This window comes from Synchiropus splendidus, chromosome 5 (assembly GCF_027744825.2).
Source record: "Synchiropus splendidus isolate RoL2022-P1 chromosome 5, RoL_Sspl_1.0, whole genome shotgun sequence".
Classification (NCBI taxonomy): domain Eukaryota; kingdom Metazoa; phylum Chordata; class Actinopteri; order Syngnathiformes; family Callionymidae; genus Synchiropus; species Synchiropus splendidus.
The window spans coordinates 32,854,928-32,869,238 of record NC_071338.1 but is presented as its reverse complement, the minus strand read 5'-3'; the positions used below and the strand labels follow the sequence as shown (position 1 = coordinate 32,869,238).

The 14,311-nt window shown below is 51.1% G+C and overlaps 1 protein-coding gene across 7 annotated transcripts in view; it reads right to left on the bottom strand.

Annotated features, from left to right (window-relative positions):
- Positions 1-3,409: 3,409 nt before the first annotated feature.
- The window catches only part of vps13c (vacuolar protein sorting 13 homolog C), a 32,793-nt gene continuing 21,891 nt past the window's right edge, over positions 3,410-14,311 (bottom strand). For 3 of the 7 annotated variants that reach the window (XM_053864601.1, XM_053864602.1, XM_053864600.1), the window contains 24 exons: positions 13,522-13,629; positions 13,292-13,447; positions 12,278-12,403; positions 12,064-12,197; positions 11,869-11,995; positions 11,547-11,782; positions 11,017-11,164; positions 10,807-10,947; positions 10,517-10,598; positions 10,326-10,395; positions 10,141-10,252; positions 9,963-10,073; positions 9,507-9,637; positions 9,357-9,438; positions 9,176-9,289; positions 8,901-8,976; positions 8,671-8,834; positions 8,080-8,125; positions 7,897-8,020; positions 5,459-5,573; positions 4,708-4,799; positions 4,506-4,629; positions 4,359-4,442; positions 3,411-4,215 (listed from right to left, as the gene is read on the bottom strand). In XM_053864601.1, coding sequence (XP_053720576.1) covers positions 4,114-4,215; positions 4,359-4,442; positions 4,506-4,629; positions 4,708-4,799; positions 5,459-5,573; positions 7,897-8,020; positions 8,080-8,125; positions 8,671-8,834; positions 8,901-8,976; positions 9,176-9,289; positions 9,357-9,438; positions 9,507-9,637; positions 9,963-10,073; positions 10,141-10,252; positions 10,326-10,395; positions 10,517-10,598; positions 10,807-10,947; positions 11,017-11,164; positions 11,547-11,782; positions 11,869-11,995; positions 12,064-12,197; positions 12,278-12,403; positions 13,292-13,447; positions 13,522-13,629 — 2,805 coding nt within the window. In that variant the 3' untranslated portion in view covers positions 3,411-4,113. Of the gene's footprint in view, positions 4,216-4,358; positions 4,443-4,505; positions 4,630-4,707; positions 4,800-5,458; positions 5,574-7,896; positions 8,021-8,079; positions 8,126-8,670; positions 8,835-8,900; positions 8,977-9,175; positions 9,290-9,356; positions 9,439-9,506; positions 9,638-9,962; positions 10,074-10,140; positions 10,253-10,325; positions 10,396-10,516; positions 10,599-10,806; positions 10,948-11,016; positions 11,165-11,546; positions 11,783-11,868; positions 11,996-12,063; positions 12,198-12,277; positions 12,404-13,291; positions 13,448-13,521; positions 13,630-14,311 lie in introns of all 7 variants that reach the window. The other 4 variants (XM_053864604.1, XM_053864603.1, XM_053864605.1 and 1 more) reach the window with 2 other exon arrangements.

Genomic DNA, 14,311 nt, shown 5'->3' with positions numbered 1-14,311 from the left:
GACCCTGACAGCAAAATGCATCGGGCCCGGCTGCGGTCCAGATGTGCTGTGGGAACCGCTCCAGACCCAGGTTACATGCTGTTTGAACAATGGCCCACATCCGTTTGCCAGTGTCAGCACCGAATCCGTCCGCTTATCACTGTCCGATAGCTTTTTCTTTCATGTTCCAATGTGGCAGAGAAAATCGAAATGAAGATGTCTACAAAAACTACAAAAACATGTCATGTTTAACGTAATACAACATCATTAACAAGCAGTTACAAAAACGGATCATCTGAATATTGAAATAATTCGCAGTGTTGAATGTAAACAACACGATGAGGCTTCATGAAACAACGTCCTAATGTTCAGAAACCACTAGATGGCGCTCTTGGTTTAGAAAGGATGTTTGAATAACTTGAATAAGTTGTTAGAGTGGAAACATTTTACAGCCGACAGCGCCTCCTGGTGGCTACTGAGAATCATGAGACAGTTTCACGAAGCCTCGTCTGTTCTTCACTAGTGGATCAGAATCACAGCAGCGATTTGGAGTGGTGCGATGCGCTGGGGTCAGGGAGAGTGAGGTTCTGTCCAAATGTGACGTGCTGAGTGTGTCACTGTGTGTGAGTCAGGGTCAGTCCTGGAGTGTGTGTGAGGGAAGTTGGGGCACGGCTGAGGAGGGTGCAGGGGTGCCGAGCCTCCAGATGGTGGCGCTCTCTCCAGGTCTCCTCAAACACTTTCATATTTAGTCTGCGGCTGCTGGAACCAGCGGGGGAGGGGAACATTCCAGAACCCCCCACTGTTTATTTGACTTCCTCCAGCGTTGCTGCAGGTTCAGGTGGACCACCATCCCGCCGCCTGTGTGAGGTGACGGCTGAAGAAAAACAGCTGCACCCACCTCCAGGCTGAGGTGCTGCCACCCTCAGGAGGGGAGGTGCGACTCAGGCGTCACGCCGACGAGCCAAAAGATTAGGACTACCCGATGACTGCCGTCAGTCCCGGGGGAGAGACCGGTCGGGTGCCCATCGGTGGCCGGGACCCGCTGCCTCCTGCGACAAGACAGGCTCCCCGGGGCCCTGCCAGCGCTAAGATAAGACACTGACTCTGATCCGGAGTTCTTCCAGGAGTCAAACCTCCTGCAGAGAACAGAAACTCTGACTCACCACCACTTTTCCAATGAAATGGCAGTAAAACTAGAAGTTTACACGGCAATAAAAACAGTAGAGAGCACTTTGATGGAACACACACGCACGCACACACACACGCACCAGCAGGGCGGCGAACAGCTGAAAAACCATTTGAAAAAAAAAATGTTTTAACAGACGTTTGGAAGCAAAATAAGATTAGATCAGATGATCTCTCACACACAGGAGTCACACGCACTCACAAGCAGCCGCCCAGGACAGTGAGACTGACCCTGAAGGCAACACACACTGGGGTCTCCACAAGAGTTCAGATGTTGTTATTGTAACACTGCCGGGGCTGCGAGGCCTTCACTGACAGTCAGGGAAGCTGACAAAATGGAGGTGCGCGTCTGGGACGCCAGAGGAGACGGTGAAGAGCGATGACATCAGCGCCTCGGCCCCAGATGTCTCGCTTAAATGGAGTTTTAAGTAAACAGGAAACTCAGTCAGTGAACTCAGCATTATTATAAACACAGAGTCGGCAGACAGGTCAGCGAATGCAGCGTGAAGATAAACAGTGACGCTCCAGGCAGGTCAGCGAGGGCGCCATCAATATGAACTCTGATTGCTTTGGTTAGATTAGCCAGTGAACGCAGCACTGATGAAAGTGCGAGTCGTCGGGAAGGTCAGTGAACGCAGCATTAATCTCGACACTTATCAGGAAGGTCAGTGAATGCAGCGTGAGGGGCACATTAATATGAACGCAGCGCTGATGAAAAGGGGCCAGGTAAGGTCAGTGAACGCAACGCGGCGACACTAAAAGCTCAGTGAAGCAAGAAGGCGGGTCAGTGAATGCATCATCCAAATCTTGGGGTGAATGCAACGTAAGGGTCGACACTAACAATCAGGCAGGTCAGTGAACGCCTCACTGCTGTAAACACTTTAACATCAACAGCACGGTCTACATAAGCAGAGTCAGTCAGCGAACGCAGCATTAACGTGAGTCACCTGACGGGTCCCTGAAAGCACCAGCGGCCAAATGTTTAGCGGAGGCTGTTTTCATCGCTTGAGCACGCACGCACGCAAACAAACCTCCCATCATGCATTGCTCTCCTTCCGGTCTCATCAAGGCGTTTCGGATTGAAACCTCCAGGATCTGTGGCCCGGCCTCGAACTCACGACAGCCATCAATCACATGGCTGTTTCTGTGGCGACAGGGCAATCATATGAGACGGTCAGGGTCAGAGGTCAGTGACGGGTGGTTCTCAGGAGACGGACGTCCCGCTGACGTGTGCAGATCATCCTATCTAATCGCAGAGGGAGGGGAGGAAGCCGCCGAGACCCCCACCCTGGAAGACCGGAGCGCTCTCATGGTCCAGGTCAAGGACGGGGTTTTGAGTCGGCCGTGGAGTCGAGGACGGTCGGCTTTCACACATGAGGAACTCGGGTCGGGCTCAGGACTTCGGGTGAACCAGTTCACATCCTGAATTGATTGATGTGTGACAGCAGGTACAGGAAGAAGGTGGTCCAGCCTCAGGAGAACTGAGGAGAACAGGTCCATGTGGAGAGTCGGGAAGAGTAGGAGCCAAAACTCAGGACCAATGAGTCAGACCCAGAACTGGGAGAAGGTGAGGGACACGAGCGAGGACAGGGTTGGACCAGGTGGAGTCCTGACCATCCGAACGGTCTAGACAAAGTGATCAAAGCAGGGTCAGGTCCAGGACCAGCAGGACGAGATGAGGGTCGAGGGAGGGGACACGGGTCAGACACAGCAGCAGCTGAAGAACCTGCAGGTCCAGGAGGGGGCCTGGAGGAGGACCAAGTCTCCCCCTGGCCCGTCTGAGGACTTCGGAACTGGCTGTCGGGTCTGAGCCGTTTGAAGCGGATTATGTTGCCGTGGCGACCTGGAAGATGATAAGAAGTGTGAGACCAAGTAATGGTGCGATACGTGTGATCGGGCCCAGTATGTGTGTGTGTGTGTGTGTGTGTGTGTGTGTGTGTGTAAGCGTGTGGTCACAGCTGCGTCTCCAGATGTGTTTCTTTCTCCGGCCACTTCTTCGCAGGTTTTAGATTCCTCCAGATGTTTCCATTCACTTGGGCTCAGATTACTGCAGGAAAATTTACCCAGAGTGCACCGGGAGCAACTTCCTCTCAGAGAGGTACACACACACACACACACACACACACACACACACACACACACACACACACACACACACACACACACACACACACACACACACACACACACACACACACACACACACACACACACACACACACACACACACACACACACACACGATCACATTTGGATCCGAAAACTGACCAATCAGACAGGAGAAGTCCAACATCTGGAAACCATCTTGGAGCAGGGCTCGTCATCGTCATGGCGACGGCATGCAGACCATCAGCGCCACCATCTGAGAGTGTGTACGCAACTGTGTATCTTCATGTGTAGGTGAATGTGTCTCCCAACTCCCTGAACTGAAATAACTCAGGACACTTCTACTGCCCCCTGCTGGCCTGACGAGGGAAGCACTCACATGACGCTCTCTTCTGTCATGGACGACAGTTGTTTACATGTAAACACTCACGTTAAAAACTCAGCCAGATCAGGTTGTTGATGAGGTCACAACATGTCATTTAACCCTGGATTGTACATGATGTTGTGAATGAAATTAAACTAAACTAAGTTTTGGGGTCTGCCCAACTAATGTTGTTTTTTGTTCTCCATGTATTTATTTTTTGTCTGTGTAAACAGCCTTGTGCAGGCTGATCTGCAGCGTTGATTCCAGCCAAGGTCAAACAGGAAGAAGAACGTCTTTGGAATTTATTGCTGTACTCCTCAGGTGTGAACGACGATACAGACGTGGCAATAAACTTTGGATTATAAAATATAACTTCTCAATGGATAAAAACAAAGATTTAGTGCAAAAGTTTGTCGACGCTGAGCGAGGGCCTTTAAATGTGATGCTGCGCCGTGATTGGTGGGAGGCAGGAAGTGACCTCACGGTTTCTGAGCGGGCCTCAGGAAACGCTGCGACTTCTGTCTCGCCATCTGCCGCTGCTTCCGCGCCACCTCAGCGTCAGAGATGGCGGCCTGCAGGCGCTGCGGTGACCATGGCGACCAGGTGAGGAGGAGGCAACACAAACACACATGTAAATGAACCAGCAGAGAAACACAAACCTAAACTCTGACAATTCTAACTACGCACTGAGTTCCCAGCACCAACCTACACAGAACCCACCCACCTGCGCGGCGCTGGCATCCCTCAGCTGGATCTTCCTCACGGTGTCTTGAGGCGGCTTCTTCGGCAGCTTCAGCTTTGGCTGCTCCTGCGAACAGTCACGTGTTAATGGAGGGGTCATGCGACCTGGAGGACGTCACGTGACTCCCACCTTGCAGAAGATCCTCAGCTCGGCTCCCGTCACGGCCGGCGGCCCAGTGAAGTTGTCGTACAGACACTCCCACTCTTTGCTGAAGTGGTTGACGAAGTCGATCTCCTTCACGCACAACACCCTCCTGCAACATGAGAGCGAGAGGTGAACATGTGCGACCCCAGCGCTCCTCGCCGCCGCCACCGCACATCGGTCCTTTTACTTGTTTGTGACGATGATGTTGGTCTTCCTGTGGCCAGGGTACGGACAACAATCTCGGAAAGCTTCGCCCTCCAGCTGCTCGATCTGGGAGCGCTGAAAACACACGCACACACACACACACAACCACAGTCATTGGGCTCCCGTCCATGCGCTGCATGTAGCGCCCCCTTGCGGCCCTTCTAAGTCACTGCCACGAGGGAAACCAAGTAAGTGGAGTATATTTTATTAAATGTTTTCAAACACAGAGCGGAACAACAGTCATAGAGGTCAGAGGTCATGCTAACTAGCATATAGTGTGGATGACAAGTGGAATATACAATTTACACACTTATAAAAATATGATTTTTACGCAGCTCATCTTCTACGAGAATAACACCAAGTATATTCAGCAAGTTTCGTGACTAGAAGTGAGACGAGTCAGAACATGGAAACAGAAATGACACGAGAGAGAGGTGTGTGCCGTGCAGAGAGAGACTGGAGGTTAGATTCAGCCTGTTAGAGCATTGAACCATCAAGCAGCTCCGTCCTCGTCTGGCTGCGTGTCAAGAAGGAGACAGAGAAGAGGAGGAGAAGAGCAGTTAGGAAGTAGGAGGAGACCATGGCGTGAGAGGAGAAGCTTCATCGAGCGGTCAGATGCTACTGGAGCGTTCCACTTGTGCCCAAACTCTCATATGGTGTCTGGAGCGCTTCTGAGCCCAAGTGGAACGCAGCGTTAGTGACCAACAGGAAGTAACCACGTGAGCGGCTCTCACCTGGAAGAGGTCGAACCCTTGCGACTCTGTGAGGTCATACGGTCGGATGATGCCGTCCTCCCGGATCAGCCGCACCGGGCGCAGTTTGGTCACTTCCTCCGTCGACTCGGCCGCCCTGTCGTCACACACACATCCACACACACGTTTAGGGCGGGTCCCGAGGAGGTCATGTGATCGTGAGCTGGGGTCGTGGCATGCGGCTGAAGCTGCTGGCAGCCAGTTGCATGCTGGGAAATCTCACCTTTCACTTCTACTGTGACAGCGTGGAACAGTAACATGAGGCAATAATCAACAGGTGGTCACATGACGTGTGGGTGGAGTCACATGACAGATGGGTGGGTGTGTGTCTGTGTGTGGGGGGAATCATTTTCATCATCAACACAAGATGCAGACGCCTTGAGGATTGATAACTAACAGACCACAGTGGTCAAGAGTCTAATAAGAAAGAGAAAGTATAGAATAAGCAATGACCTTTGACCTGAGCCAAGAACTGTTTGTGTCACTGCCATCTCCACTTCATTCTTCCACTGACTCGTCATTGTTTTCACATTCATTTGGGAACATTATTTATAGAGCAAGTGTTTACGACCATGCACAACTGACGTGTGTATCTGGACATCACCTGTGGGTGATGACGTCACCATGCAATATCACTTCAAACCATGGTTCTAAAACTAACTGGTCCTCCACATGAAACATTGCTACCCAGAAACAAATGAGCCTCGAGAGTGACATCCTGTCGCTGATGGATGACATCACACAGTGGAGTGGACAGTAACAGTGCAGTCACAGACGCCAGCCTTTTTTGTTGGGTTTCCTCCTGAAGACCTGGCTGGAATGTCTTCATGCTAACATTCACCGATACTGTTGTGACATCAGCACATGACAGCACAGGTGGAGCCCCAAAACGTGGCTAACAGGGCGAGACTTTTGTCTAAAAATGAAGCATTATTATTATTGATGTTATGGCGGTGAAAGACCGAGGGGTACATCTTGGGACGACAACTCAGGAGTTTAAAATAAATCCATTCCTGTTGCACCAGAATGAAGTAAGACACGACAATGGAAGAAAAATAATCTGAAGTGACTCGTAAAAGCAAAGAGCAGCAGTACATTTTTAAAACTTATTAATAGGAGATATGACCTCCATATGTGAGAGTCAGCACAGAAGACAAAGGATCTATTTTCACCAGATAAATCTCTGACAAACATTAAGACCAGGAAGGATGAGAGGAAGTCGGTGGCTGATAGAGAAAGGAAGGGGGGAAGACAAAGACAGAGATGGATGAGAAAAGGATGTGACGGGAGAAACAGGTATTTAAGTGGAGGTGAGGAGGTGTGGTTATCCCTGAGAGAGTGGCCGGGGTCACACGACTTCTAATCCTGTCACAACAGGGCCACGAGGAGCCGCGCTGAGAGCAAAATGAGCCGCAATTTGATCGCGAGCTTCACAAACTTCCTGTCACCAGTCGCACATGCAGCCCAGTGCATCATGGGAAGGTTGCGATGTTCCGTGTGCATGACGTGGATGCGACACGATGCAGTGACTTACCGTGGGCTCTGCTGCGGAAACACAACACGCATGCAAACATACACACTGGCCCGCCCACCTCCAGCCAGCCGAGTCTCACGGGTCGCAACCCGGTTCAGGGACTCGGCTGGTTGATGAAGGCGATGCGCTTGAACCATGTTGTATGTCAAACACCAAAAACACAAAAACAGAAATCACGGAAATTAGTCAGCAGAAAGAACAAGACAGACAAGTACGAGGCCTCTGAACACAGACGTGGACCTGCATTTGAAGAGGACTCTAGGGGGCGTGTGTGAGTGGCTGGCCTGAGCCAAAGTTCCGGTCCCCAGACAGGGTTACATTGTGTAGGTGCGAGACGCGACTGCGAGTCACAGAGTGTGGCTTCCTGTCAGCTACATGGCGCCACACACATCACCATAATCGGCCTGCGTTTGTCCCCAGTTCGCTCCTTCCTGACCGAAGACGGTAAAGCCCTGATTCTCCTAAATCTGATAAGATTATCCAACAAGAGGAGCCTCATGTGTTGAGAGTGAATCTGCTCTGAAAAAGCGATCGTAAACACTGAATTGATGCAACAAAAACGCTTTGTGTTTAATCAAGCGTTGATCTCTCTGGGTCGGCGGTGTGTGTCGACCAGCGATGGAACTATCGGTGCTCACCACACACATAACCATCCAGGGCAAGGCAAACATCTTGTGCTGCGAACATCAACATCTGGTGCTCAGCCGAGGCTAAAGCTAGTGGCAACAAGACAGAAAAGCCTGCAGCGAGTGTTTGCCCCTGTTACTTCTCTGTAACTCTCTGGTTGCTGAGATCCCATCCATGTTCAGAGGGTTGAGAACTTAAAGACAGGACTGGACACAGAGCCAGGACGAGAGCTGTCAGCGTGAACACAAAAGGACTTCACCTCTGGATGCCCTGGAACGTGCTGCTCGCCATGTCCACGATGCTGCCGGTGGGCCGCGCCACCACGCCCACCAGACCCTTGCCGATGCCTTTGAAGAACCCAGCCGTGCCCTCCTTCTTCGCTCCTGCACAGACCCACAACGCTCAGCACCCGGACCCACTGTGACATCAGGCTGGGACTCACCCTCCACCGGTTTGGTGACGATGCCGGTGACTCCACTGACCACCCCCTGAGGAGACACGACGCAACCTTCAACAGTGTTTGACCATTAACATAATGATGGGTGTCAAACACATCGAAACCAAAGTGACCACACACGGGGTTTTAGCCAGGAGGACGTCTGGCATGAAGCTCCTCCCCCTCTCCCTAGTGCCATGCCAGAGCAGCGCTGGGGTGCACAGGGAGTTGGGTGTCACACAGCGCTAAGCTAATGCGAGCAAAATAGCTAAACAGTGATGAAAATTCATGTGGGTCTATTTATTTAATCAAGAGCAACCTTTTCTATTTTTATTTTATATATATTTTTATTATCTATATTTTCTGTTTGAATGAATGAATGTCTAAAGGTGTGAAAGTTTATCACAGATTCACAGCTGATACAACTGTTTTTTTATCTCGCAAAAATATATGAAAGAAGATGAACAAAACTGTAGACTTTGATCTTGTAGTAAGGGAAAGAATCATAAAAAGGTTAGTTTTTTTAAATGAATCAGAGTCAGCTGAGTAAAACAGGAACTTCTGCCTTCTAAACCACGCCACACCCGGTCCACTCACCTTCAGCAGCCCTTTCCCGCCTTTCGCCAAGCTCTCGCCAAAGTCTTTGGGCGGTCGGTTCATCTCCTCCCGTCTCTTCTGCTGAAACTCTTTATCCATGGTGATGGCGGCAAGACCCTTCCCGACCGAGCCGGTGATCCTGGACACCACACCTGCGGCGCCACCTGCAGAGCGTCATGTCAGTGCACTGTAGATCCACCTTTGACCTTGAAAGGACCGATCGTTCTTACCGACAGTGTGGCCCAGGAGGCTGCGAACGCCGATGACCAGTCCTTCAGCAAACTCCTCCGGACCCTGAACGGCTCCCTGGGACACCGTGAGAAGGTTCAAGAGGAAGTTCTCTCAAGTAGAAATACAGTAGCGCTTGGAATGGGTCAGACGCTTAGCAGCATCTCGAGTTTAAGACGAAGCTCAGAGGACCACCTGTCTGCCAGTGGAGGGGCCACATGCGGGGCTCCGCTCTGAAGCATTAGCACCGACATCACCACCACACCTCCAGTGTTACCTGGATCGGCTCGTAGAAGAAGGCTTCCACTCCCTCCGACAGGCCTCGGATCAATCCGAACGGGTTTCCCAGGACGTCCAGACCCAGAACCAGAACATACATCTGCTTCAGGAACTGCAGCAGAAACAGCTGTCAGAGCAGCTCCACACCAGACCCCACTCAGGGCTCTGAAGGTGCAGACCTGCTCGCTGTAGTGCCGGACCACCGCCCACATCAGTTTGTCCTGCCGGTAGAACTGGTACTTCACCTCAAAGAAGGCGAGCCTTGGGGACAGAGAGCACATGATCACACGAGAGCCGGCGGACACGCTGGCGGCACGCGGCAGTCTCACTTGAAGATGAGGTCGTCCACGTCCGTCAGCGTGGCGCCGATGCTCTTCAGCAGCAGGTTGAAGGACTGAAGCGACGCCACGTCCTGAGATGCGTCGCCTTCACTGGAGCCCAGAGACAAGCTGAGGTGCAGCTGCGACACACACACACATGACTCTTCAGTGTGTGGGAGTGAGTGGGATTGTTCTTTCGACTTTGTGGGGACCAATTCTTGACAAAGCACTATCCTCGTGAGGACCTTATGCTATTTGTGATTACCTTTTGTCGGTTCCCACGAGGTTAAGCCTCAATTTTAGGACGAAAACTTGAAAACTGGGTGATTCTAACTGGTTTTCATTTTGGTTCCTGGTGAGCCATGTGTTTTGGTTAGGTTTAGGGGAGAGGCTGGGGAAAGGGTGATGGCCAGGAGAAACCTATTTTACCCACAAGGATAGAGATACAAGTGCGCGTGTGTGTACCTTTATGGGGGAGATGTGAAAGTGCTCAAAGAAGTTGATTCCAGTCGTGTCACTCGTCGTCTCCATCAGCTCCGACTGCAGCAGCTGCATGTCTTGCTCTATCAGCCCGCACTGCGACAGGTGGACACAGGTCACATGACTTGGGTCCAGTTTGCTGCCCGTCGCTGCCAAACCTCACCTTCTGTCCCTCAGTCTGAGGGTCAGCCGCGGGCGTGAACAGAGACAAGATGGCAGACAGGAAGCCCTGATCAACCTTCACTGCCATTTCCTGAACCAGAGCCATGAAGTACCTGGAGGAAACCCACAAGACCGCGGTGACGCCACACACGTCACTGGTCATGTGACCTTGAAAGTGTCACTCACTTGAACTGCATGACGCGGCTGTGCTCGTTGAACCTGGTGATGATGGAGACGTCGATGAACGGCTTCGGCTCTGAGAAGGCGGAGCGTCACATGAACACAGTGAGCGTTGGCATGGCAACCATGCGCGAGTGTGTGTGTGTGTGTGTGTGTGTGTGTGTGTGTGTGTGTGTGTGTGTGTGTGTGTGTGTTACCAGAATCCAGAGCGATGGACTTTGGAGGAGGAACCGGGTGGAAGACGATGGGGAAGATGGCTCCAGGTAACTGGTTATCAACCTGTTCATAAAGTCAGGTGGACATGAAGACTGTGTGTCTGTGTGTGGATTTAAACATGTGTGTGTGTGTGTGTGTGTGTGAAGAGATGTTTGTCTGGTCCTCTGTGTCCAGGTGTGAATCTGTCTGTCTGTGTGTGTGTGTGTGTGTGTGTGTGTGTGTGTGTGTGTGTGTGAGTGTGAGAAGTGTGTGTGTGCGTTCACGCATGTACCTGCAGCCAGTGCACTTGTGCTCTCAGGCTCCTCTGGTGTGGAGACTGTTTGTACTCCACTTGGACTCCAGACAGGAAGTTTCTCCTCAGCTGACTGCTGAAGGGCTGACGCATCATCATGGTGGTGCCGCTGAGGTTCACCTGGTGAAATCACACTTTCACTCACCTGCAGACTGACGATGCAGCCATGTGTGTGTCTTGACCACTGACCTCCAAGTTGCTCTCTAGTTTGACCCAGCCGGCCGGAGACTGCCCACTCAGCTGACTCTGATAGGCTTCCTCCAGCAGAAGAATGTTCTTCTGACTGAACGACTTCCACTGATTCTTCTTCTTCATCATCTCCCATACTACGCCTGAGCTGGAACACGCGCACACACACACCAGTGTTGTGAAACACACACATTTGTATCTCCATCCTTGTGGGGACCTCTCCTGGCCATCACCCTTTCCCCAGCCTCTCCCCCTAAACCTAACCAAAACAGATGGCTCACCTGAACCAGGACTCTGAACCAAACTGAAACCCAGTTAGAAACACTGGTTATTTTGAAGTCTTCATCCTCAATTTGAGGCTTAACCACGTGGGGTTCAACCAACTGTCCCCACAAAGTCATATAGTCCTCACAAGGATAGTGTTTTGTCAAGAATCTGCCTCCACAAAGTAGGATAAACTGAGTACAGGGGCGCTGTAACACAAGTAGGACAAACTGAGCACAGGGGCACTGTAACACACTGACACACACCTGGTGATGCCGATGTAGGCGATCTCCTGCCGGCCGGCATTGTTGACCAGTGACAGTCCAAGATTCTGCAGCGACACCTTCACTTCCTGTTGGAACTGCTCCAGCTCCTCAGCCTGCCGAGCTTTGGTCACCACGGCGACATCCTCGGTAAACAACAAGACTCGCTGCCGTCCGTCCAAGAAGGAAACCCAGTGCACCTGAGACAGGCTATCGCAGGAGAACTGACCCACCTCATCCTGGAACGTTGGCATTCAGTCAACAGGTGCGTTGCACTGTGCTTCTGCCAGTGTCTGAGTGCAGCAGTCTTGTTGGCGTGACTCACCTTCAGCAGGTCGGTCTCTCCAGAATTCTCCTTGCAGGTCCAGCTGAGCTTCCGTATACCGGCGGGATCGTCCCACACAAACCTCCGGGCTTCACCGGGTTTCAGCTCGTGGGCCTGGCTGGACCCGCTGGGACAGAAACAGACACGTTCACTTCCTGTTGCTGATGACGCCGCCGCTGAGGGTTGACCTCTGACCTCTGTCTGTAGCTGACGGTGACCCAGGGCGTGTGGTTGAGCAGCAGAGCGGGTGACGCCCCCTCGTAGTAGTCAGAGAAACTGATGACCGTCGAGTGATCTGAGATGTTGACCTCCACAATGATCCCGCCGCACTGTGCGCATGAACACACACACACATTCAGAGGAGAGCAGTGGATATAGTCACCAACCTGCTTGGTTGACGAGGACGGACCAAGTCCAGGCAAAGCAGCGTTCCGTTGTCTTGCCGATTGAAGTTGAAGAACTTGGATGCGGAGTCTGAGCCGACGACACGCACACACAACTTCCCGCCGCCGTTCTCAGGCCACAGCGGGAGACACTGCAACACAAAACTCCAGTCAGCACTAGGCATGGGCAATAACCTACTGTACACGATGCAGTGCCAAAAACACTCCTGCCACAGTTCTGCATCTCACGATAAACTGGATAAACACTCGGCGATGGCTGCACTGGACTTGCACAGACGAACACAACGAGGCTGTGACAGCGCCACGCTCTCAAGCTCTGCGGCGTTTAACAGCCGACAAACTGATTTTGAATCCAGGGAACCTTTGATCATGACACTGGTCGACTCTGAGTCTCTGGATCCCTGTTTCTTTGATGAGATGGAGTGGTCCTCATAGGTCCTCTGAGGCGCTCCTCTGCCTTGGTTCACATCAACACATGCAGCTCTCCCGCTGCCAAGGTGACAACACTTGGATATTGGTGGCGGCGTCCTCTCCCGCGTCCCCATGAGGCTTCACTGATGGAGGACACACTCTCACAGGCAGCGCTAATGCTAGGAGCCACCGTCAGTTAGGGACATCAACAAAATCTAAAGCGCACAAAGTGTCTTCAATAAGGCCATGGAAAACAAGCATTTTAGGAGAGAATATAGTTAACCCCTTTAACCCCTAAATAAAGCTGGCAGAGCAGCCTGTCAGACACCAGCGGCTTCTACCAGAGACCTGAAACATTGAGTTCCTCATCTCTGCACTTAGTTCACTATTATATTGAAACATCAACAAATAATGACGTTGGAGACAAACTCCACAAATAAGTTTCACCATAACTGTTACAAAAGAGACGGTAGTGTCCAATAGGTGGAATAGAATGAAAATGGATTTATCCTGATAATTATCGCCGAAATGACAACATTTATCATGATCGTTTTTTGTCCATATCAATCACTAGAAAAGCCCCAATGCCCAGCTCAGGTTTCGCTCACCTCTGTGGAGGTGATGTAGTGCCACCTGGTGGGCGACTGGTTGCACACTTCTCCCACCTCCAGCTCATAGGACGACTTGTTGACGAGTGTGTAGAACGGACTCATGGTGACGATCCGGGTGAGGTTGAAGCTGCTCATGTGGATGCTCACTCCCACCTGGCCCCCGAGACACACAGGCGTGACACAACAACATCACTCTACCGTTTCTCCCTTCAGCAGGCTTGACAAACCAGGAAGTCCATGCTGTTGCTCCCAGGACAGCGGACACAGCCGTAACTTCCCACCGTGTCCAGAGAGAAACTGTCAGACCAGGAACTGGTGGAGACACACAACTGGATCTGAAGGACAGAGGATTCACACTTTAGTTCCAATTAATGTTTTATCGACATTTCCACACACACAGGCGCAGAAGTTATCAACACACTGACTCACAAATGCTTGTTTTGATATTTTTGAGAGGACCTCTTATTGACATAACGCTTTCCCCAGACCATTATTTAGTTCATTCTATTCTATTTTATTTTGTTCATTATTACACAATGTACCAAAACACCTTCCTAGTTGGTGGGATCCTCCCTGACATTGGCAATAAAGCTTCCGATGATTTCTTGATTGATGATTTCTCTGCCCCAAAATCTAATCACCAAAAAACATACGGCTAAGCTTAACCAGCACTCCGAGCCAAACTACTTTCACTGGCGTTTTAACCCTCTAAACTAAACTCTGTGAGGACAGGCAAAATGTCCTCACAAGAGGGTGGTTCGTCCAGACCTGGAACTCACAAGTGTGGCAAAACATGGCATACAAGGACATAAACACGCAGATATAATGTGAGAAAAGCTTAAACACACAGGTACGCAGTCACTCACAGACACGTTCAAACACCCAGAAAACACATAGCTCAGAGACAAACACACAACTAGATAAACACAAAAAAACATCTCAAAATATGAAAACCTCAATTACAGCAACACAAGTACATTAAAAAGAGCAACACTGACGCGCCCACAAGGCACCGGA